Below are 25,233 nucleotides of genomic sequence, written 5' to 3'. Positions count from 1 at the left end.
CAGCACTGGGCTGCCAGTTATTTATTTTTGCCAGTCCTGAGACTTGAACTCAGGGCCTGGGCACTGTACCTGAGCTTCTTTTGCTCAAGGCTAGTAGTCTACGACTTGAGCCACAGCGCCACTTCCGGTTTTTTCTGTTGCTGTGGTACTGAGTAATCAAACCCATGGCTTGATGCATGGTAGGCAAGCAGTCTATCACCAGGCCACATTCCAAACCCTTGCCAGTTATTTTTAAGAGTAGGCCTTGTTTTCTTTCTGAGCTTGCACCCGGGCATAATTCACTTATGTTAGTCTTCTTGTCACAGCTAGGGTAACAGGCATGCATCAAATGCATCTAGTTTCCACTTAGAAGTGGGTCTTGTAAACTTTTTTCCCAGACTACACTCATGCCATGCTCTTCCCAATCTTAGCTTCCCAAGTAGCTAGAATTACAAGTGTGAGAATTAACTACTATGATTTTCATTTTCTTTGGATTCTCAAAAGTAATATATTGGGCTGGGGATATGGCCTAGTGGCAAGAGTGCTTGCCTCGTATACATGAGGCCCTGGGTTCAATTCCCTAGCACCACATATACAGAAAACGGCCAGAAGTGGCGCTGTGGCTCAAGTGGCAGAGTGCTAGCCTTGAGCAGAAAGAAGTCAGGGACAGTGCTCAGGCCCTGAGCTCAAGGCCCAGGACTGGCCAAAAAAAAAAAAAAAAAAAAAGTAATATATTATATTTCATGTTTATTTACAAGAAATTTCCTACTCTGTGAAAAGCTATTGTTGGTATTTGTCTATCTGTCTGCCAAGGTCTCTGTTTATTCTCTACTGACTTGTGCAAGATATTGGTTTTGGGCTGGGGATATGGCCTACTGGCAAAGAGTGCTTGCTTCATACATGAAGCCCTGGGTTCGATTCCCCTGCACCACATATACAGAAAACGGCCAGAAGTGGCGCTGTGGCTCAAGTGGCAGAGTGCTAGCCTTGAGCATAAAGAAGCCAGGGACAGTGCTCAGGCCCTGAGTCCAAGCCCCAGGACTGGCAAAAAAAAAAAAATTTTAAAAAAATTTAAGAATATTGGTTTTATCTAGCCAGTATTTTCTGTATCAATTATTATATTCAGCCTCCCTCCTCAACAGTCTTTTTTTTGTGTGTGTGGCTGGTACTGCTCCTTAGACTCAGGGCCTGAGCGCTGTCCCTGGCTTCTTTTTTACTCAAGGCTAGCACTCTGCCACTTAAGCTATAGTGCCACTTCTGTCCATTTTCTACATATGTGGTGCTGGGGAATAGAAGCCAGGGCTTCATGTATACGAGGCAAGCACTCTTGCCACGAGGCCATACTCCCAGCCTCAATAGTCTTTTTCTTTTTTTGTGCTAGTCCTGGGGTTTTGTCAAGGCTTAGTTGCTGTACCTAAGCTTTGGTGCTCAAGGCTGACACTCTACCACTTTTCCTGGCTAGGCTGACTTTGACCTGTAATCTTTGAATTACAGACATGAGCCACTAGCACCCAGCAATTAATGATTTTTGTTTTTCCACCCTTGAGCACAGGTCCTGGGGCTTGACAGTCTAGACACGGTTCCCAAGCTTTTTTGCTCAAGGCTAGTGTTCACCATTTCTGCCTTCTTGGTGGTTAACCAGAGATAAGAGTCTCATGGACTTTTCCTATCTGGGCTGGCTTTCAACTGCAATCTTCTCAGATCAGCCTTCTGAATAGCTAGGACTACAGGCATACGCCACCAATGCTGGCTAGCTTAGAAAGAAAGGGGGGGAGGAGGGAGGATAAAGGAAGGAATGGAAGGAAGGAGAGAGAAAAAAATGCAAAGAGGAAAGAGAAAGAAAGGGGAAAGGAGAGGAAAGAAGAGAAAAGTAAAAGGCAGGGCTGGGAATATGGCCTAGTGGCAAGAGTGCTTGCCTCATATACATTCGATTCCTCAACACCACATATACAGAAAACAGCCAGAAATGGTGCTGTGGCTCAAGTGGTAGAGTGCTAGCCTTAAGCAAAAAGAAGCCAGGAACAGTGCTCAGGTCCTGAGTTCAAGGCCCAGGACTGGCAAAAAGAAAAAAAAAAGGGAAAAGGCAGGGCAGACCAACAGCTGGGCACTGGCAACTCAGCCTGTAATTCTAGCTCCTTAAAAAGCTGATTGGAAGGACTGAGGTTCAAGGCTAGCCTGGGCAGAAAAGTTTTGCTTTCTCAAACAAAGGCTGTATGGTGATTGCACAGGCTTGTTATCCTGCCATACAGAAAAGCAAACATAGGCAGATTAAGCCTAGGTGGAAATGGATGACCATATTGTAAAAATAAGCAAGAATCACAGATGGCAACATAGTTGAGCAACAGGAGTGTTTCTCTAGCAAACGTGAGAATCCAAGTTCAAAGTTTCAGTACTGTCAAAACAAACTAGATATTTGTAAAACCTGTCACAATTCTCTAAATATTAGTAAACCTTGGTTTTAAAGAATAACTCTTAGAGCTTTGCATTATACAATGGCTATATTGTAACTTCATTTAAAAAGCAGAAAACAGAAAATGCTAAAAGTTTGAATGTCAGCAAATGGTTTGCTAAATTCTGAACATTTGACTTACAAGTCCTGACTCTAGGATAATTGTGAGCCAAAAGAAACCGTTCAACCCAGTTTTCCATATTCTGTAGGACCCAGCTGTGTGCCAGTTTATTTCGGGGTGTTTGTACTGCTAACCAATCCAGACACTGAGAAGGATTGTATTCAATCACCTACAAATAAAATGACAAGAACAGAATACAACATTAGGTCAAATTAATGAACAATTATTTTACGTTCTTTTCTACATGCCACTAATTTTACTTAAGGCTAAAATAATTAAAAAAAAAAACTAGAATCATTAAGTTTTATTCCTAATTTTAAGCTTCTTTTATTGACAAGAATGCTCAGAACATTTTATAACAAAATTTAAAATAAACAAAGATGGTAATATACGAGAACTCAGTGGCTTTTAGGTATTTTGTAGAATTTACTTGAAATCCTATTTGTCTAGCTGGATAATTCACTAGAACACTTGTTAGCATATGCAAGCAAAGCCCTGGGTTTGACTTTGAATACTATATACACAAAAAAAGAACTTAAATGTTTCTAATTTTACTATTTTATTTAAGCAGTAAGGATTGAATTTAGATGTTTGTGATTACAACACAAATGTTCTCTCACTTAACACTTTGTTCCTACTTTTCTAACACATTTCACCTTTATTTTTCTTATTCTATATTCAGCCAATCACTATTACATAAGAATGTAAAGCTGTTCACTGCATTGCTCTTAAAATTCTTTGCATGGGAAAAAGGAATTGTAGGAATCTAGAGCAGTGGTAGGCAAACGTGGCCCATAGGTGAAATTCTGTGGCTATTTTGTCATTTTATGGGACAACAGTCATGTCCACTAATCCACTCATTTATTTATTGTCTGTGGCTAAAAATGACACATTTAAAATCATTTCGAGAGGGACTATAGGGCCTACAAATCCATTTTCCATTTGGCCTTTGGAGAAAAAGAATGCTGACTCCTATTCTAAAGCTTTACCAAAATTCACTAAGGGGAAATTCTAGAAGTGACCAATACTTCCTCCATCATTTCTGTCAAATGTTGAAAGCAGTTTGTATTTCTACGTTTTTAGTTGTTTTATGACATTTTGGGGGGAGTAGAGAATGAGAACTTCCAATTGGCTAAAGCTGTTGGACTCTACAGGAAAAACATCTTTTTAAATATCTGGAAAACTACCTAAGGGGAGGAGGAGGGAGGTTAAAGGGAGGGAGAGCCGAAAAATGCAGAGGAAAGGTAGATGAATATAGTCATAGTACTCAATGTACATATTTGAAAATAGAATCAGGTAACATTACCTGAAGAGATAAGTAGGGTTGGGAGAGAAGGGCAAACTGATTAAGATGCATAGCATTAAAAAAAAAAAAAAAGATGCATACTACTCATAATGACATGTTGAATTAAACCCCCTACAAATACTTAAGAGATAGTAAAAATTACATTTAAAGAAGTGAGAGAGGGCTGGGAATATGGCCTAGTGGTAGAGTGCTTGCCTTGCATACTTGAAGCCCTGGGTTCAATTTCTCAGCACCATATATATACATATTTTTTTGGGGGGTGGGGTGGGTGGGGCAGTCCTGGGCCTTTAACTCAGGGCCTGAGCACTGTCCCTGGCTTCTTTTTGCTCAATGCTAGCACTCTGCCACTTGAGCCACAGCGCCACTTCTGGCCGTTTTCTATATATGTGGTGCTGAGGAATCGAACCCAGGGCTTCATGTATATGAGGCAAGCACTCTTGCCAGTAGGCCACATTCCCAACCCACAGCACCACATATTTTTTTTTTAAAATGCAAGAAGTGCACTGTGGCTCAAATGATAGAATGCTAGTCTTGAGCAAAAAAGAAGCCAGGGATAGTGCTTAGGCCCTGAGTCCAAGCCCCAGGAATGAGGGAAAAAAAAGAGAGAGCGAGAGAGAGAGGCAGACAGACAGACAGACAGAGACAGAGACAGAGAGATATAGAGTTAAACAGATAGACAGACCTCTTTTCTCCCTAAATCTGACAGAAGCTGTCTGGATCTGTAAAAACCGGAAACTACTTTAGGTACCTAAATAAGGAGAATTGGTAGTGACTGTATAAAAAAACTTGAAAATATAAATCTGAAAACATGGTTCTACAAAACTTACCTCCCAGACTAGGATGTAGCTCAGTGGCAAAGCACTTGCTTAGCAAGTGCAAACATCTGGATTCAATCCCCAGTACCAAAAAAGAAATGACCAAAAAAAAAAAAAAAGAGAGAGAGAGAGAGAGAGACTTACCTCCCATATCCTTTGCAGAATGTAAGAGGCAAAGGGAGGCATGCCTGGAGGACCACCAGCAAATTCCATTAGCATAGTTAACAATTTAAAGAAAGGATTGGCTGCCTGTAAGACAAGCATTCGTTTTTTAGATCAATCTGAACCAGTCTTTCAGCAGAAAAACAACACATCCTCTTCTACACATCACATTTAAATCTACTGGGAGAGCTGCCACTAATGCAAACAGCTGTCAGTACTCATGCATACAAACGTTCATTACCATAAAACAGTAGGATTAGCCAGGGGATACAAAATTAACGTGTAAAACTAGTGCATGCAAATAAAAAAAAAAAAGGCAATCACAGGGGAGCCACACCTAATTGACTTTTGGGGATGTCAAATATAATTGGAAAAAAGTAACTTTATTCTTTTTTGCCAGTCCTGGAGCTTGAATTCAGGGCCTGGGCACTGTCTGTGAGCCTCTTTGTGCTCAAGGCTAGAGCTTTACCACTTGAGTCACAGAGCAACTTCCTTCTCTTTGAGTAGTTTACCACAGATAGGAATCTTGCGGGGATTTTTCTGCCTGGGCTGGCTTGGAACCGCAATCCTCAGATCTCAGCCTTCTGAGTTCCTAGGATTACAGGCATGCACCACTGGCACCCAGATAAATTTTACTTTTAAATGTACAAATTATCACTATACATATTTATGAGGTAAATCATGATGATCTGAAACATATATAATGTACAGTTGCAAAATTCAGTTAATTGATATGCATTATCTCATCTAACATTTTTAAGGTGAGAACAGTTAATATATTTTTTGTTGTTGTTTTTTGCTGGTGCCAGTTTTTGAACTCTGGGCCTTGATAAGGCTTACTCCAGCCATGTTTCCAGCTGTGCTTTTTGCTAGTTATTTTAGAGATGGGAATCTAGTAACTTATTGCATGGACTAGCTTTGAACTAAAAACTTCCAGACCTCCTGAGTAACTAGGACTATAGGCATGAGACACTAACATCTGGCTTAAAATCTTTTAGCAATTTGCAAGTACATAGTACATTATTAGTTACAGAAGCCATTTGTACATAGATCTCTTGAACTTATAATGGGAAAATGTTATCCTTTTATCAACATTTCCCAAAATTTCATATCAATTTTATTTACAAAGCAGTTCTAGTGAAGACTCTAAATGAAATTTTTTCTATAGAATCTTTTGACAATGTTCATATGGATTATTAAAGTATTTCTATTTCTTTTATAAACACACTCATATTACCTAGATGCTACTCAGGTGGCTGAGATCTGAGGGTCACTTCCCAGCCTGAGCAGGAAGTCTGTGAGATTTTTATGTCCAATTTACTATGGCCTTGAACAAAAAAAATGCTCAAGGATAGTGCCCAGTCCCTCAGTTTAAATTCCAGTACCAGCACTCCAGCAAACGCTCAGTAGATATTATTTTGTGTTTTCCACATATACAGACAGAGCTTCTGTCTTCTGTTTTTCCTTATACATAGTTAGGATATAGGCTTTAAACCAACAACTTCAAAAATTATGATACTACTCTGATATAATGAATATACATTTATATTTGGTTGGGAAAAACGGATTTTTAATAAACATTTAAAGATAAGACAATTTGGGTTTCTTTTTGCCAGTCCTGGGGCCTGAACTCAGGGCCTGGGCACTGTTCCTGAGCTCCTCTGTGCTCAAGGCTAGTGCTCTACCACTAGAGCCACAGTGCCATTTTTCTCAGTAGTTTTACTGGAGATAAGGATCTCATGGGCTTTCTTGCCTGGGTTTGGCTTTAAACCATGATTCTCAGATATCAGCCTCCGGGAGTAGCTAGGGGTACAGGTATGAGCTGGCAGCAGTTAATTCATATTATATACTTAAACCAGATTAGTTAAAGTATGATACAGAAAAACCTGAAGAATCAGAAGAGCTCATTTGAAAGCACTGTCAGTGCTGATGATCATTTGAAAGACATAATTAACAAATGTTTACATACCTCAGGAGTCAACTTTGCTATTGATGTGAAAAGCATAGATACAATCTAAGTAAGAAAAAGGAAAATGTGATTTTTTTTTACTTTTGAGACAGGTTTTCTACCACCACCCCTTTTAAAAATTAATGAAATGGTTTAATTACCAAGTCTTTTAGCACTTACATGTTCAGCAAGTCGATTATTATACCGACACAGGCTGAAAATTAGATTACAAGTTTGTCTTATATTGATGCCATCACGAATATGTTGAAATAAGAAGGGAAATCCCTGTCAAAAGCAAAGGTAGTTCATTTAAAAACTATTACATTACTTTTATGATGACCAAATTGTTTAATATCAGAGAAGGTATTACCTTTCCTCCTGTTAATGATGCCATGTCAGTCTGTGATAATGTCAAATGCCTAAAAGAAAATATTAGTGGAAATAAATCTTTTCCATGTGCACTACTTTATAGCTATTTACATCATGACATGCATGAAAATCGTCCATTCTATAACTGTACAATTTGGGGGGGAGAGGGGGGAGGAAGCGTTAAATATCTAAACTTGCTTGCTAAGCTAAGTATCTCAAGTCATTTTCCAAGATCCTAGGATTAGTAAGTGATGTCAAATCAACTTTATTTCCATTAACTCAATAATTTTAGTATAATCAAAATGCTGGGGTGGGTTTGTTATACTTAGTAAGAAAGTTGTTTCTGTTTTGTTTTTTTTTAAACGTCAATGTATAAAACCAAATGAGCTTTCAAGAAATAATTAGTTTTACCTCCCAGTTTTAAGTTAGTATCTATTTAACTTATTACAGAAAAATTCAGATATAGAGTAGTGTAAGAATACCATTAATTCAACTTTTCATTTATCCAAAGACAATCACTTTTATCACCAGCCACTCAGTATGTACTATGCTGAGGCATAATCCAGATAATTTATCATTTATCTACAGATCTCATTATGTATCTTAGGTAAAATTTAAAACAACCAATGCGCCATTTGTGCATAAACTAATAATTTCTTAATATTTTACAAAATGCAGTATACATATTTCATGTTTATAAATATTTTATCATTTGTCTGAATCCAGACTTGAATAGTCTTTTGTTGTGAACAGTCTTTAGTTTGAGTGTCTCTTAATACTTTAATCTATTGGTTTCCCTTCTGATATTTATCCTGAAATTTGCTGAAGAAAGTAGGTTGCTTGTTCTGTAGTTTCCCAGATTGATGTTTTGCTAATTGTATGCAGGTGATTGTTTTGTTTTTTTTTTTTACATGTTCTTCTGTTTTGTATTTCCGGTAAACTACCAGGTAGACCTAGAGAATTGATCAGAACTAGGTTTGACTTTATTGCTGTTGTTTTGTGCCAGTCCAGGGGCTTGTACTCAGGGCCTGGGTGCTATCCCTGACCTTTTATGCTCAAGGCTAGCCCTCTACCACTTGAGTCACAGCTCCATTTCCAGCTTTTGATGGATAATTAGAGCTAAGAGTTTCACATCTCAGACGTTCCTGTCCCAGCTGCTCCGAATCATGATCCTCATATCTCAGCCTTGTGAGTAGCTAGGATAACAGGTGTGAGGCACTGGCACCCAGCTAGGTTTGATTTTTTTTTTTAATCAAGTACAATTTGTAGGTGATAAGTGTGGATTTTCATCAGTGGGTACACATGAGGGGTTATTGTTTTCTGTAATGTTTTTCCACCAATTCAAGCTCACAGAATAGCTATAGTCTAATTCCAACAATCCTTTCTCATTTATTAACTGCAATATCTTTATGATGGCAAACTTTCCTTCATCCATCACTTGGTTCCCATGACCTTTAAGTTCTTCCAGGTAGAATAAATTTTGTTATAGGTTTCAAAATAAAGATTGATTTTCCAATGTACTCCAAAAGTTGACAACGTATTTTTCAAATTTTCTTTTCGGTATCAATTAGGGCTTATTAATTTCATCATCTTGGTGTGTTTCACATTTCATTGTAGTTATTCTTACTTGTGGTATGCAAGTTGTCCAATCTATGACCAGCAGAAACTCCTTAAATAACCTGTTGAGCTCTTTTAACATGACCTCAGTAGTTTTAGATAGCCTTTGTGCTTTCCAAAAAAAAAATAAAATAAAAATTCAGATTCTCATTAATTTCTTGCCCCAAACCCGGGCTCAGAATAGTTTCAGAATAGTAATTCTATTATTAACAATATGATTGCTAAAACATTTTAGGACGATTTATGTCTTTCCCATACATCCACAGTTAATGTGTTCTAAGAATACTTTAATTCCTCTCCAGTAGCTGTATCACCTACTTAATATAGATTAAGGTTCAGTTATTTCATTATGCTTGTAATTTTTAGGAATTAAAAAATATATTTATTAATAATTATGCAAAACAGTTACATGCTTCCAAGGTTAAATCTATAAAGCAAGTAATTTTCTCAAACTTCTACTTTTGTCCCAGTTCACCTCATTTTCCCTCCCACTTCAACTGGAAACCATTCCTTAAAAAGATAGTTTTGATTTATAGTTAATGTTTGATAATTTTGGTAGTTACATCCTGTGACGTGTTATAAACACAGAAAAAAAGCAAATATTCCTTCTATGGGTAATACAGAATTATGTGCCTATGAGCCTTTTGTCACAACAATTCCATCAAGTAATAAACACATTACCGCACTTTACAGGTGTATCTGTTTAAAGACACCTTATTTAATATGTAGTTTATGCATTAACATTGAACTTATGGCCAACAGCATTACAACTCATACCTGAATCTAACACGTTTATTTTCACCCTGATGCACATCACAGCCTTCCTTGAATTTAGGAATACTAGACAGAACTTCAATACTGTTTGGGGGGCTATTTTAAACAGTTAAATCACCAACAGAAAGTATAAATATTTGAAAAATGTGGCATACATTTTGAAAAATACAATTGGTTACAACATGAAATGTGAAATAAGATGGCAGACTGTTGCCTAGTTGGACTCTAACTGGGAAATATGTATTAGGCAACTTAAAAATTTTCACCATTCTACATAAGCACACTGTCTGATAATCTCTCTGAAAACTCTACAAGTACTACTTTTGCATTATAAAAAAACTTTAGCAAATAAATGTATGAATGAAGATAAGCTGTGTACACATTCTCAGTTTTCTTTTTCTTTTCCTTTTTATTTTTTTGTGGTGGTACTAGAATTTGAAGTCAGGATCTTATGATTGATTGCTTGCTCAGCTGGTGTACTACCTACCACTTGAGTCATAACTCCAGCCCTATATTCTGTGCATTATTTTGGAGATGGAATCTAGTTTTTACCAGGCTGGCTTCAAACCTCAATGTTCCAGATCTCAGCCTCCTTAGCAGTTAACATCGCAGCCATGAATCATTGACACCAAGCCTTAGACTTCCTTCTCTTAAAAATTACCATGCTACAGCTATTCTTCTCCACCTTATTTTTTAACAAAGGGGGTGGGGGTGGGGCGCAAGGAGGACACATGTATACCATAAAGACTTCTCTGTGGTAGTACATATAAATTCCATATTGTTTATTTTTTGAACTATAGAATACTCTTGAGTGGATACCTTGATTTTTCAATGTTGATCCCTCTTTGGTGCACATTTGGCTGTTTCTATTTGAAATAATATTTCAATAAATAACTGTCTATATATCTTTCTGCACTTTGTAGCAGTAGATCTCTAGAAGTATAGTTGTTAGGTTAAAGAATGAATATACAATTTACATGTAATTTTGCTAGACATTTTACTGTAATTTTTTTTACCAATGACGATTTCTAACATGACTAAGAAATAAGAGTTTAGTAGAAAGTACTGAAATTCTTGAGCCACAAGAATTGATGAATAAGGTATTATTATTTGAAAAAATTTGTAACAAAAACTGAATTATAATAAAACAATTATGTAAAAAGAGTAAAACCAAACACACTTTAAGCATTTTGAATGTTGAAACATTTCACCTTTCTGAGCGAGACTGTTCAACCAAAAGAGCAACTAAAGCTATCATCTTTTCAAGGGCAGCTGGTCTGTATTTTTCTTCTGCCAGAGAGAGGATATCTTCTTCTTCTTCTTCTTCTTCTCCTTCTTCTTCTGACAATACTTCAACTTGAGGCTAAGTGGAACAAGAACAAATTCAATTTTAATGTGGTATTACTTTTAGATAAATTGTGGAACAATTGATTTATTTTGTATACTTATTGAGGTGGCAAGATTATGTATCATGAAAAACCACTACTCAAAGGTATAACTCTAACAACATTCAGAACAATTTTAGAGCAAGCTAGCAGAATTGTACAGAAAAGTAATTCTCAACACTATTTACCTTAACTAAAAGCAAAAATCCTTGAATAACTTTTGTTTTCATCTAAGTAAGACCCTGAGATAAACAAGATAAAACACAAAATGATGTACTGGGCATCAGAATCCTACTTATTCAGGAGGCTGGGATCTGAGGATTGAAGTTCAAAGTCAACCTAGGCAGACAAATCACTTATCACACCAATCACCAATCACCAATTTAAAAAAAACCAACAAAACAAAAAAGACCAACAAGAAAAAGAACTAGGAATGTGGCTCAAAGTGACAGACTATCAGCCATGAGTTGAAAAGGCTGGGTAAAGTGTTCAAAGCCTGAGTTCAAGCCACAGTACCAACACACACAAAAACTAAGTATGATAAAATGACATTTCTTATTTAAAATGCCAGTTACAAAAAGAAGAAATCCTAATTTCCAGTTTCCATATAATGTAAATACGCTTTTCAAACTTAGCTGGCCTCTGAAATGCTAAGATACTAATAAGATTTTTTTTTTTTTTTTGCCAGTCCTGGGCCTTGGACTCAGGGCCTGAGCACTGTCCCTGGCTTCTTTTTGCTCAAGGCTAGCACTCTGCCACTTGAGCCACAGCGCCACTTCTGGCCGTTTTCTGTATATGTGGTGCTAGGGAATTGAACCCAGGGCCTCATGTATACGAGGCAAGCTCTCTTGCCACTAGGACATATCCCCAGCCCCGCACTAATAAGATTTTTATGCCCTGAAAAAGGAAGAGACCTAGGCATAGTGGTGCATGACAATACTCATAGCATTTGGGAAGCTGAAACAAGAGGATTCTGTAGGACAATAATGGTGGCTCCTGCTTAGAATACGAGCTACTCAGGATTTGGATAACTGGAGGATCTCTTACAACAGCAGCCTTGTATAGAACTTCCAAAGCAATACCTGAGTACAGTGGTACATGCCTATTATCACAGTTACAGAAAAAAAAAAAACTGTAATAAGAGGATAGGAATTCAGGCTTCCCTGAGTAAAAGTGAGACTATAGCAAAAAGGGCTGGAGGCATGGCTCAAGCAGTAGAGCACCCACTTAGTAATCTGTAAGCCTTTAGTTGCAATGCTAATATTCCTCCCCACCCTGAAAAAAAGTGAGGCCAAAAGAAAAAGAAAAAAGTCACAACAGATAGCCATATATACTGGAATAGTACTGGTCCATATATATTTTTTTTTTTTTGGCCAGTCCTGGGCCTTGGATTCAGGGCCTGAGCACTGTCCCTGGCTTCTTCCCGCTCAAGGCTAGCACTCTGCCCCTTGAGCCACAGCGCCGCTTCTGGCCGTTTTCTGTATATGTGGTGCTGGGGAATCGAACCTAGGGCCTCGTGTATCCGAGGCAGGCACTCTTGCCACTAGGCTATATCCCCAGCCCCATGGTCCATATATTTTAAGAAGTGAGCCAGCATAACATTCAAGAGAATATTAGGTCAATTAATCTGATCAAGGATTAAATAAAGCCTAACTTCATTGTGTGCTATCTAAAACGGGTCAACTTCTCTAAGCCCCAAGTACCTAATCTGTAAAATGTACTTGTCTCTTAGGATTAAGCAAAAAATAAAATAGTATAAATAGATGTTAAAATCCAATGTATTTGTCACACACAAAGCAAAAGCTGTACCATACTTCAATCAGCCACTGAAGATTTTTGGAAGACTGACAAACTAAGCAATAAAGAGCTTGAAGAATATAAGCACTGAAAATGTACAGAATTACTTAGCAGACTGCAAAGTAGGTGGTGTCTACTTTGACAGTTTTTGTTTTGTTTTTTGCCAGTGCTGGGCCTTGAACTCAGAACCTAGGCACTGTCTGGGCTTTTTTTTTTTTTGCTCAAGGCTAGCATTCTGCCACTTGAGACACAGGACCACTTCTGGCCTTTTCTATATATGTAGTGCTGAGGAATGGAACGCAGGGCTTCATGTATATAAGGCAAGCACTCTTACCACTAGGCCATATTCCCAGCCCCTTGACCAAGTTTATTTGCTTTGACCTAGGATCTTCCCAGTGAAACGTATTACTCAAATTGTTAATTAGCTTGCTGCATCCATTAAAATAACATTAACATCACTTGCCAATCTGAGATCCTTAATATGATTTAATAAAAAGGATACAAGAGACTTTAAGGGTTTTTATTATCTAATGACTTTGCATAATTCAAGCTATTGGAAATATGGCCTCCATATCTCTGATAATGAGACAGAATGTACTTACATTTTCAGGTCCTTTGGTTCCCATATAAAAATGTACCATTGTAGATATGGCTTGCAAGGAAAGCAAAAACTGGCTCTAAAAAACATTAATTTAAAATTTAAAATGATATCAAACACACAAAAAAAAGTATATAATCCAAGGAATAAAAAAAAAAAAGAGTACCCCTCACCTCTTCTTCACCCATTTTGGCAAATTCGTAAAGGAAGGCAAAATACTCTGTAAGATGTTTACTATGAGGTTTTACACCATGTTCCATAATTAATAACAGAGTTCTCACAAATCGAGTGACACAGGAACGACCACCAATATCTTCTACTGAGGCATCCATATCATCAGACCTGAAAAGAAAAATACACCTTGGAGAATGTACTAGATTTGAGAGCAAATACTGCCTGAACAAAAAGTTTAAAGCCCTTAGTTTGTTTTTCATTTATACCTATAAACTGTATCTATGGATACAGAGTATATCTATACATATATTATTTTTATGTGTGTGCCAGTCCGGGGCTTGAAATGTCCCTGAGCTTTTTGCTTAAGGCTAGGCCTCTACCACTTGAGCTACAGTTCTACTTCTGAGTTTTTCATTTTTTAGTTAGTTGAGTCTCATGGGCTTCCTGTCCCAGTTGGCTTTGAAGTACAATTCTTAGATCTCAGCCTCCTGAGTAGCTATGATTATAGTTATGAGCCACTGTTGCATGGCTATTTTTCCTATGTTTTGGTGATAATTTATAGTAGCTGAAATAATAGTAATACTCTATTATAGTGACTAAATCCAAATAAAAGACCACTCTTCAAGTAATTTGTAGAGGATTTTACAGATGTAGTTAATTAAAATACACAACAAAAATAGTTCTCTCTTCTTGATGTATATAACTTCAAGTTTAAATATAACAACCTAAATATTTAAAAGTATTTAAAAATATTATGTCAGCAAATTGTCAAGGAAGTTAAAAAAAATGTTCAAAAAGGAATTCTTACCCATCTTCCATTCCTGGCTGCAGATAGAAATGAGCGTGCACAGGTCTCAATCTCTGAATCACATGTATACATAAGCGCTGAAACATCTATAAAGGGAAAGATGTAATAATTTAAAATCATCACATGACTAAAAAAACTAACATATTTGATGGATATAACAGTACATTCTGTAATTCTAGCAAGCAAGAGGCAGAGACAGGAGGATTACAAGTTTTGAGCATAGCCTGGTATACATAGTAAGATCCTGTCTCTGAAACAACAAAATTCAGGAGATGGAAAAAATAGGCAAATCTTTGGAGAAAGGTACAAAGTAAATTTCTAGTAGGGTGAGGGGTTGAGGAGAAGAAGATAAAAAAAAGAAATGATTACTAATGTAAATTAAATGTGAGTAGTTTTGGGGGTGAATGTTTTAAACCACTAAATTGTATACTTTGAAAGATCTGAGTGAATTTTAATGAGTAAGAATATATTACATCCAGGTCTGAGATTTATGGTTCTAAAATCTGAGACTCAAATCTTGAATTAACCACCAAAAAGCTGAAAGTGGCTAAAGTGGTGGAGCATTAGCCTTAAGCAAAAAAGCTGAGAGATAAGCCCTAGGCCTTGAGTTCAAGCCCAGGCACCATTTCAATAACAACTAAAAAATAACATAATTCACATTAAGTTTTTGATTTTGTCATTAAATGACTAAAAAGCCATGTTTAAATTTTCTTTGTGTAATTTTTTTCAAATAAATGAATTATACCCTCCTCATGTAACTTTCTTGGACACTCATACTGCTCTACCAGTTGAAATACCTTAGGATGTAAAAAAAAGGGAGGGAGACTTATAGGTTATCATGTGATAGCTGGAAAATGTCTGTAATTTTAATTGCTTGATTACAGTGACAGCCTATGTTAAAAGTGGCTGAAAAAAATAATAGCAAAATGACTTTTAAGGTAGGAAGTAGATCTTTTCAAATTATTTTCAATGCTAGGTTTAGGTCACAGACACACTTAGAATAATTAGAACTAAAAACCGCTGATTTTCCTAGGAACTTTTTTCAGTTACATCTTTTCCTTACCTGTCTCACAATCTGATTAGGACACTTAATTAGGATTTGCATTGGCCACCAGTCATCGTCAGCCATGCGATCCAAAAACCACTGTAAAAAAAAAAACCAAGAGCTTGGATTTTAATATTTAACCAACATTTGTTAAAATGAGATAACAATTACATAGGCTTGTTTTGTTAAATCAAATTGCTTCTCAATTTTTTTTACAAAATCTTAAATCTAAGGATTGCCTCATCACACAACTCCCCAGATCACATTTATGTTATAATATAAAACCTTTTGGCAACTTGAGGAACTTAAAATGAAGAATCATTTTTGACCTCATAAATGTCACAATGAACAATCTTTTATTCTTGTGAGTTATATGATTTGAGTATGATTCATATTCCTTCTGCTTAAAAAAAAGTATACCCCTGGAACAGAGTAAGGGGGAAGGGTGACACCATCCAAAAAGAAATGTTCTCTTTACCTGACTTAGGTAACTGAAACTCCTCTGTACATCACCTTTATAAGAGCAATAAATAAACTTAAAAAATTATAATCTAATTATGGATCTGAATCTTTCAAATAGCCATGGGTGAACTGAGAGACCTAGCAGTATAGGTTAAATAATATGCTGAAAATATTATCAGACAAAGCAAGTAGTTAGAATATCTTGAAAAATACATGACACAAAATAGCACCAAGGAATAAAAACAGTAGATATGAAAGATTTAAGAAACAAGTACAAATTGCATATTGTTTCTGAACACTAAATCAAACTAACAGAAAAAGCATTTTTGCAACAGTGAAAACTAAATACAAAATGAGGGTTAAAATCTTTTTCTTTTTTTTTGGGGGGGGGGGGGGGGGAGGCGGGGGCAGTCCTGGGCTTGGAGTCAGGGCCTGAGCACTGTCCCTGGCTTCTTTACCACTTGAGCCACAGTGCCACTTCTGGCCGTTTTTCTATATATGTGGTGCTGGGGAATCGAACCCAGGGATTCATGTATACAAAGCAAGCACTCTTGTCACTAGTCCATATTCCCAGCCCCTAAAATCATTTTTTAATTTTACTAGAAGTAAATGAAATTGTGGTTAGAGATTTTTCTGAAGTTCTTGTCTGCTGAATGCATATATACATTATGTCGTGGATGTAAAATATGACTTCTGGGTTTGCTTTAAAACATCAGCTGCAGAAAAAAGGCAGAAAGCAATAGATAAAATAAGAATAAAAAAATATTGGTTTTGAAACCAATATACCTTTATGCATGTAATTTCTAATGATCATTTCTTTTACTCCACTGCTATAAGGTAAAATAAAACTACCTTCTAAATAAGACATCAACTAATGTGCCATACTATACTACTACTACCTCTCACATCTGGAAAATCCCAAGACTACCAAGCTCAGGACTTCTTCAGTGCTGGAAAGTATTACTGCTCTACCACTTGAGCCACAGCTCCACATCTGGCTTTTTGCCAGTTAACTGAAGATAAGAGTTACACAGACTGTCCTGCCTAGGCTGGCTTTGAACTGTGATCATCATATCAGCCTCTTGAGTAAGATTACATGTGTGAGCCACCAGTAGTACCCAGTTACATATAACTCTCCTAAGTACAGTTACTAATGCTCTGAGAGTTTTTAAACTCTTCTCTTACACACTAATAGTATCAAAATGGTATGTATGTATACACGTATTTTTCACATTGTACATCTTCAATATATACAATTTTCTTTTCTTTTTTGGTGGTGGTGGTACTGAAGGTTGAATTCAGGGTCTTATACTTGCTAGGTAGGTGCTCTACTGTGTAAGCCACAGCTCCGCTGTTTCTTCGGCTTTCTTTTTCAAGGAGGATATTACTGTCTTTGTCTAGGCCAGCCTACTGTGATCCTCCAACTTTACACCTACTATCTACTTGGGATAACAGGTATGTATCACAATGCCTAGATTTTTGTTGTTGTTGCATGGAAGTCTCGCTGACTTTTTACCCAGTCTAGCACCAAATCTCAATTGGCCTGTGTAATTAGAATTATGCCCATCAGTATTGAATTTTGTACTCAAGACCTTTCTCTTCATTAGGCAGATGCCCTATTAGTTCAGCATATCCCAAGCCCTACAACTTTCTGTCAACTGTACCTTAATAAGGCTGAAGGGAAAAAAAAAAAATCGAAACAATGTTTTAAATGTAGTTAAGAATAATTTTGGCCTGATATAGGTAAACATGTGCAAGCCCAAGTTAAGCTAGTTAAGCATATTTAAGCCCCTGAATAAAATCTTCAGCACCACAAAAATAAATAGGGGGAAAAAAACTCTTGAGAATTTTAAAGCAATTAATATGTGTAATGAATTTGATGTATAAGTATTAACTTCTTTGCTGGATGCTGGTGGCTCAGGCCTATTATCCTAGCTACTCAGGAGGCTGCTATCTGAAGATCATAGTTCAAAGCCAGCCTGGGTAGAAAAGTTCCTGTGACTGTTGTCTCAAATTAACCACCAGAAAAACAGAAGTGGTGCCTTGGTTTAAAGTGGTACAGCACTAGCCTTGAGCAAAAAGAACCAAAACAGCGCCCAGGCTCTGAGTTCAAGGCCCACAAAAAAAGTAAATAAATAAAAATAAATTAAATGTTTGGGCCATGAAGTACTAGAAATGACTTATATTGAGATCCCTATCATTTTCAAAAGATAAAAACAATTTGAGCCGGGCACCAGTGGCTCACATCTGTAATATGATCTTCTAAGGATGCTGAGATCTGAGGACTGTAGTTAAAAGCCAACCCAGGTTGTAAATAAAGTCCATGAGACTCTTATCTATAGTTAACAACTGAAAAGCTGAAAATGCAGCTGTGGCTCAAGTGGCAAATTACTGGCTTTGAATAAAAAAAGCTAAGGGACAGTACTTTGGCCCTGAGTTTAAGCCAAAGGACAGGCAGCAAAAATTAATTAATTAAAAACGGTTATGGGGGGATTTAACTCAGCAGAAGAGTGCCTGCCTGGCAAGCGCAAGGCTTCCCAAGTTCGGGCCTCAGCTCTGGGAAAAACAAAAACAAAAAAAACCCAAACCTATAAAAACTGTTATAGTACTTTAAGCGTAAAAAAATAATGATATAAAACAGAATCTCAAGCTATTTAAACCATTTTTTGAATTAGTTGCCTTACCTCACAAGCTGCTTGGCTATTATTAAATTGTTTGGTCAATAATTCAATCCACTGAAGCATAGTAGGCTAAAAAAGGAAAAGAAGCCAATCAAGATGCAGGGACTTTTGAGCCAATGTTAAAACCCAAAAATAACAACACAAATAATAATACATAAGTAACACAAAAATTCACAGAACAAAACACATACCTTCTCTTTTGAATGAATAAATGTCTCTAGGACAAAGGAAGTACTTAACTGTAAGAAAAGATATAGCTAAGTAAATAGGATTCAATTATTTTAAAGTTAAAAATTTGACAAAGTTATGTAAGCTTATATATTACCTTTGCTGTCATTAGGGATACAGCTTTAGGATCTGGTAATGTACTTGGAATACAACTACACAACTGCCACATAAACCTAGAATTGAAAAATAGTAATTTAAAATCCATAACTAATTTAAAATATTAGTAAAAACTATATTAAAATTTCCTAACTTACCCAAAATACGTGTGTTCAAAAATGTTTTTGTCTTGAAGAAACTGCATATTATCATGCCAAATCCACTGAAGAAAAGAAATGTTAACATTAGCTAACAGAAAGCAGTTTATTTCATATTTTACCATGATATTTTTTATTTTTGTCGGTCATGGGGCTTGAACTCAGGGCTTGAGTGTTGTCCTGACTGAGCTTTTTTGATCAAGGCTTTGAGCAACAGCACTGCTTCCAGTTTTCTGGTAGTTTAATGGACAGAGGAGTCTCAAAGACTTTCCTGTCAGGGTTGGCTTTTAACCACAATCCTCAGATCTCAGCCTCCTGAGGAGCTAGGATTACAGGCATGAGCCACCAGTGCTTGGATTTACCACTACTTTTATTGGATAAAAAAGTATGCTACAGGGTTGGGAATGTGGTAGAGTGTTTGCTTAGCATGCATGGGTTTTATTCCTCAGTACCACATATCCAGAAAAAGCCAGAAGTGGAGCTGTGACTCAAGTGGTAGAGTGCTAGCCTTGAGCAAAAGAAGCTCAGGGACAATGCCCAGGTTCTGAGTTTAAGCCCCAGGACTGGTCAAAAAGGAAGAAAAAAAGCTGAATAAGAAGCAACCAAAAAATACATCCAGTTAAAATTCATGTTTATCTATCCAAGTATAAGGAATATAATTTATCTGGCAACTTTCAAGTGATTGTGAGTTTTTAAAGATTTTTGAAAAGAAGCAAAAGAGCATCTATATAAATATAGAAACTGGGTGCTACTGGGTGCTGGTGGCTACTCAGGAGGCTGAGATCTGATGATTGCTGTTCAAAGCCATTGTGGGCAGACAAGTACATGAGACTCTTATTGTCAATTAATCACCAGAAAACCAGAAGTGGTGCTGCTGTGGCTCAAAGTGGCAGAGCACTAGCCTTGAGCAAAAAAAGCTCAAGAATGGTACTCTGGCCCTGAGTTCAAGCCCCACAACCAACTTAAAAAAAATACAAAAAGAAAAAAAATACTGGTTTACTAATAACAGGATGTAAGATAAAGATTTATGCTTAACCTTGACAAAATATATTAAAAAATTGGCAGATCTAAAAAAAAAACAACAAAAAAATGGCAGATCTAAATGAGAAATATTTTCTTTGTAAATTTGAAAAACATGAAAAAAGATTGTCTCTCATAGGGGACAACAGCATCATTTTGCAATTGTTATATGCCTTTATTTCTCAAAAATATTGTAAACAGATTTCAAGACTTTGTCCAACAGTTTTATACAATTTTGTTTTGATGTTGAGGCCTTGTGAACTCTACCAGTAAGTTACATCCCTATCCCCATGGAATTATTTTTACCTAGAACAAATTTTCGTTCTGACTTCCAACACCATATTTCATTCTCCATTAAACATTTTCAATTACCTCTACCGCTTATCCTAGAGCACTAGAGTGGAACTAAATTGTTATAATTGTGTATGCAGGGTAATATTTGGGAGATTACAAGCTTAGTCACTTAGTCACTGATTTGTCTGCTTCAGAATTTTTCTTGAGTATTTAGAAATTCTGGTTTCCAAATTGACAGAATTCTGCCCAAAGGAGCCCTAGTGTGAATTTCTTCCTACCAGTTATAAGGTCAGTACTAGATTAGGTGCCCAAATTTTTATTTCCTTTACTCCAGGAAAGTCTTACTCTTGACTACTATTCTCTGTTTCTGGACCTAAAGACTGATAAGTCTCTTAGTCTTTACCATGGTCAGTGCTTTTAGTTCTGCCCTAGTATTTTTTAAAGTACGGTCCTTTTTTTCATTTCAACAACACAATTCTTTTTTGGGGGGTCAGTCGTGGGGCTTGAACTCAGCATCTAAGTGATGTCCTGAGTTTTTTTTTTTGCTGGCTTTACCACTCTGGGCCACAGTGCCACCGACACAATGTATTTAGAGGGACAGTGTAACCATTTTGCTGCATTTTCACATCTTTTCTAGGTGCTTTATTACTTATTTGCAGTGCCATGGGCCTTAAACTTGCTAGGCAAGAAGCTCTTCCACAAGCCAAATTCCAAACTCTCCTAGCTGTGTTTTCTATAACTGTACAACTTTACCTGGGCCACTTTTCTTTCAACTTGCCACTCATGTCATTTTCCAGACACTAAAACATCCACAACCCTACCCTTCTTAGGAAAGGAAAAATTAATTACTCTTTCCTCTCTCATTCCCTCCTTTCTTTCTCTTTTGTTAGTTGTGGGGCTAGAACGCAGGGCCTGGTCACTGTTATGAGCTGTTTTTTGCTCTAGGCTAGTTCTCTCCAACTTTGAGTCACAGTTCCACTTCTGGTTTGGGGGTGGTTATTTTGGAGATAAGAGTCTCATGGACTTGCCTGCCTAGGTTGGCTTTGAACTGAGATCCTCAGATCTCAGCCCCTTGAACAGTTAGTTAGGTTTACAAGTATGAGCCACCAGCGCCATGAGGTTACTTTAACAAGTCACAATTCTCTCTCTTCCTCCTTGTCTGTATTTTAGGAATACATGTCTTAAACACTTGGTACCTATATATTTTTTGATGATGTACATCAAAAGTTTATTTCAAATGCAGTTATAAATTCTATACAATGAAGCAGAACATTGTAAGTCTATCACCCAATCCAAAAACAACACTACAACTAAGTACGCAAATTATTTGTAAACTCAGGCTAATTTGCTCATACCATCCCTCTTTTTTTTTTTTTGCCAGTCCTGAGCTTGGGACTCAGGGCCTGAGCACTGTCCCTGGCTTCTTTTTGCTCAAGGCTAGCACTCTGCCATTTGAGCCACAGTGCCACTTCTGGCCGTTTTCTATATATGTGGTACTGGGGAATTGAACCCAGGGCTTCATGTATACGAGGCAAGCACTCTTGCCACTAGGCCATATTCCCAGCCCTATCTTTCTTAATTTTTTAACTGTTATTTTCCATTTCAGTTACTTTCATCCACTTCTCATTCACCTGTCACATGTTGTTATTTATGAACTGTAAATCTTCTCCAGATTTAGCTGCAACTGTAAATCTTAATGTTTTATAATCAGTTCTCATTCTGTATTATCCCTTATGTAAACACTTAATATATTTTAAACTGCTGTTAAAATCAAATTAATATATACCTCCAGTAATTCTGATGAAACATCAAATTTATATTCTCTACCATTTTCTTCTTCTGGTTCCATGCGTTTGTAAAATAGCATATATGCACTATGTGTCTTTAAAGACAAGAAAACAAAGAGCATTATTTTCATTTTGACAAAGACATATTTCTGAAGTTAGACATCACATACAAAAGTATATAAAGTAAATTATATATGAAAGAAACAATTACCTTTTCAAAGGAGAAATCCATGAATTTATCTGTGACAGAATCATAAGTCTTCGTCTATTTAAACAGAAAATTCCTTCTTTAAAAATGGATTTATGCAGCTGTATTTATACATAAATCACTTCATCAATATAATTTGTACTTCATCAGCAATATTTCAAAATAATGTTGTAAAATCCAAATAGCATTACACTCATAAAATCCTAGGTACTGCTGGGCATCAGTGGCTCACATCTGTAATACTAGATACTCGGGAGGCTGAGATCAAAGCCTGTCCAGGCAGGCTGTCTATGAGACTCTTATCTCCAATTAAACAAGAAGTTGGAAGTGGAACTGTGGCTCAAGTGGTAAAGTGCTAGCTTTTATTAAAAAAATCCAAAGGACATGGGCTGGGAATGTGGCGAGGTGGTAGAGTGCTCGCCTTGCAGACATGAAGCCCTGGGTTCAATTCCTCAGCACCACAAATATAGAATAAGCCAGCAGTGGCACTGTGGCTCAAGTGGTAGAATGCTAGCCTTGAGCAAAAAAGAAGCCAGGGACAATGCTCAAGCCCTGAGTTCAAACCCCAGGATTGGCAGAAAAAAGTCCAAAGGACAGTGCCCTGGCCCTAAGTTCAAGCCCCAGAACCAGCTAAACAAACAAACAAATGAATGAATAATCAGTGAGAATTCTATTCAATAAAGCTGTTTTGTTGTAAGCAAACAAAAAAGGAATGCAGAAAGGATTATTTGAAAGGTAATAATGATTAAGAGACAGAAGCAGAAGGTTTTGAAAAGAAAGATTAAAAAATGTGGAAAAGGATAAGACCTGCAATTAGAAAAACTGTCTTTCAAAAGAAAGGCGTTAGCTGGGCACCAGTAGCTCACATATGTAATCCTAGTTACTCAGGAGGCAGAGATCTGAGAATTGTGGTTTAAAGCCAAACCAGGCATGAGTCCAGGCAGGAGTCCGTGAGACTCTTATCTCAAATAAACTACTCAGAAAAAGCTGGAAGTGATGCTGTGGCTCAAGTGGTGCAGTGCTTTCCTTGAACACAAAGAGGCCCCAAGACCAGCAAAAAAGAAAAGAAAGACTCTGCATGCAATCAGTTTCTCTCCCTGCGCCATCTATCTCTCTGCCTTAATTTAAGAGGAGATGTCCTAAGAATAACATCTAGGGATGCATTTGATTTAGTGACAGACTGTTAATTTTTTCCCCCACTCATTTACAAATTGTTAGCAACTGAGCTACTTTTCCATTAAGAATAGCACCGATAACCAATTAAGAGATCTTTCATTAAAATCTAGAATAATTCTAGAGGAGGTTTTTTTAAAATAATAAGCATGGTTCTTAAATTTAAAATTAACGACGCTTCTTTGAGTAATAGAGATTATTAGTAGTTGAGCAGAATCAACAGGCTTCCCTATAATTTATGTGTGTTTTCTTTTTTAATAGTGTCAAGGTCAAACCCAAGGCTCTGTATAGTATAGGTAAGCATACTTTATTCCAATTGGGTTTTTAAAAAGTTTGAAAAAAACTCATACTCTACTAAGACAAATGAGAAGTAAAATGTCTTTTTCTATGTCCTATTGTAAATTATTTAACAAAGATGTTCCTTTTCTATCCTATGCAGAAACCAGGTTATTGCTGCTTTACAAAAAGCACTAAAGGAATAATTAAAGTTCAGGTGAAGCCAAGTTCTTTGTATAAGAATTTTCAGATTACATCCAAGAAAAATTTCTTTTTGTTCTCATATTACAGAATTCACTGAATAAATAATACATTCAACCCTAACTCTCATGGTACTGTAGTTCAATTTCTGTACTAATATTTAGCTTTTCATTTGTAATTTTTACCTTAATCAAAGTTCAGTTAGAAATAGTGCTTGTAAAATATTTCTTAGTGCGGGGCTGGGGATATGTCCTAGTGGCAAGAGAGCTTGCCTCGTATACATGAGGCCCTGGGTTCAATTCCCTAGCACCACATATACAGAAAACGGCCAGAAGTGGCGCTGTGGCTCAAGTGGCAGAGTGCTAGCCTTGAGCAAAAAGAAGCCAGGGACAGTGCTAAGGCCCTGAGTCCAAGCCCCAGGACTGGCCAACAAAACAAAACAAAACAGAAAACTTAAAAAAAAAAAATGTTTCTTAGTGTCTAGCATATACTAGGAACACACTAAAATTCCAAAACTTTACAACTAAATAAATTTTAGATTTAATAATAGCGATTATAATTACTATTAGATTTTATGATACCCAGAAATGTCACAAGTCACTGAGAATTGCTTAATGAAACTTACTGTCATCTCACCACCAAAACATTCAGAAGCAAGTTGTGCAGAATCAAAAGGTTTTACTTCAGCATCATTAAAAAGATACCTAAAATAGAGCACATAGTACCAATCACAAATGTTCTGAATATTTCACTATTGTATTAACTATTTTCAAAATGTTAGATAGTATACTGAAAATTTACAAATACTGGGGCATTAATTTCTAGTTCTACAACTGTAATTTGCAAGGAATTGAAAATATAATTCTGTAACAGTTGTAACCACCTTAAATCTCACAGATTTGGGCTGGAGATATATGTCTCTGTGCCTAATGTATTCAAGGCCTTAGGTTCCAACCTCAGAATGGTAAAGGGGAAAAAAAAGTCTGACATATCCACGTCTATGTACAATCTAACTGCAAAAATAAAGAATAAAACTTTTCTTAGATATGTGACTTGTAAAGATATTAGAAAAAATTAAGATACATTAAGGACTTTTAAAGACTCAGATTACACTTATAAATTACATACAAATAGATAAGGAAAGTAAAAGACATTATAAAGATAGATAAGTCAAAATTAAAAGCTGAATGAAATTGTTCTAACTGGAATTCAACGTATAAATGTACTCTGTTCAAAGCAATATTCTCAATACTTAGAAAAGTGTCTGAGCACACTTAGTCCCTTAGACTTGAGACACTTACT

General features: G+C 36.6%; 1 protein-coding gene and 1 long non-coding RNA gene across 4 annotated transcripts in view; one reads left to right on the top strand and one right to left on the bottom strand.

The window, feature by feature from the left end:
- The window catches only part of Usp34 (ubiquitin specific peptidase 34), a 226,835-nt gene that overhangs the window by 35,508 nt on the left and 166,094 nt on the right, over positions 1–25,233 (bottom strand). For all 3 annotated transcript variants that reach the window (XM_048352847.1, XM_048352848.1, XM_048352849.1), the window contains 17 exons: positions 24,557–24,635; positions 22,285–22,338; positions 22,073–22,168; positions 18,973–19,037; positions 18,816–18,891; positions 18,682–18,729; positions 18,494–18,559; positions 15,366–15,446; positions 14,303–14,388; positions 13,494–13,662; positions 13,325–13,399; positions 10,752–10,903; positions 7,151–7,199; positions 6,961–7,065; positions 6,802–6,846; positions 4,815–4,919; positions 2,571–2,718 (listed from right to left, as the gene is read on the bottom strand). In XM_048352847.1, coding sequence (XP_048208804.1) covers positions 2,571–2,718; positions 4,815–4,919; positions 6,802–6,846; positions 6,961–7,065; positions 7,151–7,199; positions 10,752–10,903; positions 13,325–13,399; positions 13,494–13,662; positions 14,303–14,388; positions 15,366–15,446; positions 18,494–18,559; positions 18,682–18,729; positions 18,816–18,891; positions 18,973–19,037; positions 22,073–22,168; positions 22,285–22,338; positions 24,557–24,635 — 1,499 coding nt within the window. The remainder of the gene's footprint in view (positions 1–2,570; positions 2,719–4,814; positions 4,920–6,801; positions 6,847–6,960; positions 7,066–7,150; positions 7,200–10,751; positions 10,904–13,324; positions 13,400–13,493; positions 13,663–14,302; positions 14,389–15,365; positions 15,447–18,493; positions 18,560–18,681; positions 18,730–18,815; positions 18,892–18,972; positions 19,038–22,072; positions 22,169–22,284; positions 22,339–24,556; positions 24,636–25,233) is intronic.
- LOC125356412 lies at positions 419–17,654 on the top strand. The gene is made up of 3 exons (XR_007211888.1): positions 419–436; positions 7,616–7,621; positions 17,365–17,654. It is a non-coding gene; the product is annotated as an uncharacterized LOC125356412 (long non-coding RNA).

This window comes from Perognathus longimembris, chromosome 8, assembly GCF_023159225.1.
Source record: "Perognathus longimembris pacificus isolate PPM17 chromosome 8, ASM2315922v1, whole genome shotgun sequence".
NCBI lineage: Eukaryota > Metazoa > Chordata > Mammalia > Rodentia > Heteromyidae > Perognathus > Perognathus longimembris.
Note: the sequence above shows the minus strand (reverse complement) of the source record. Positions and strands in the feature narration are given on the sequence as shown.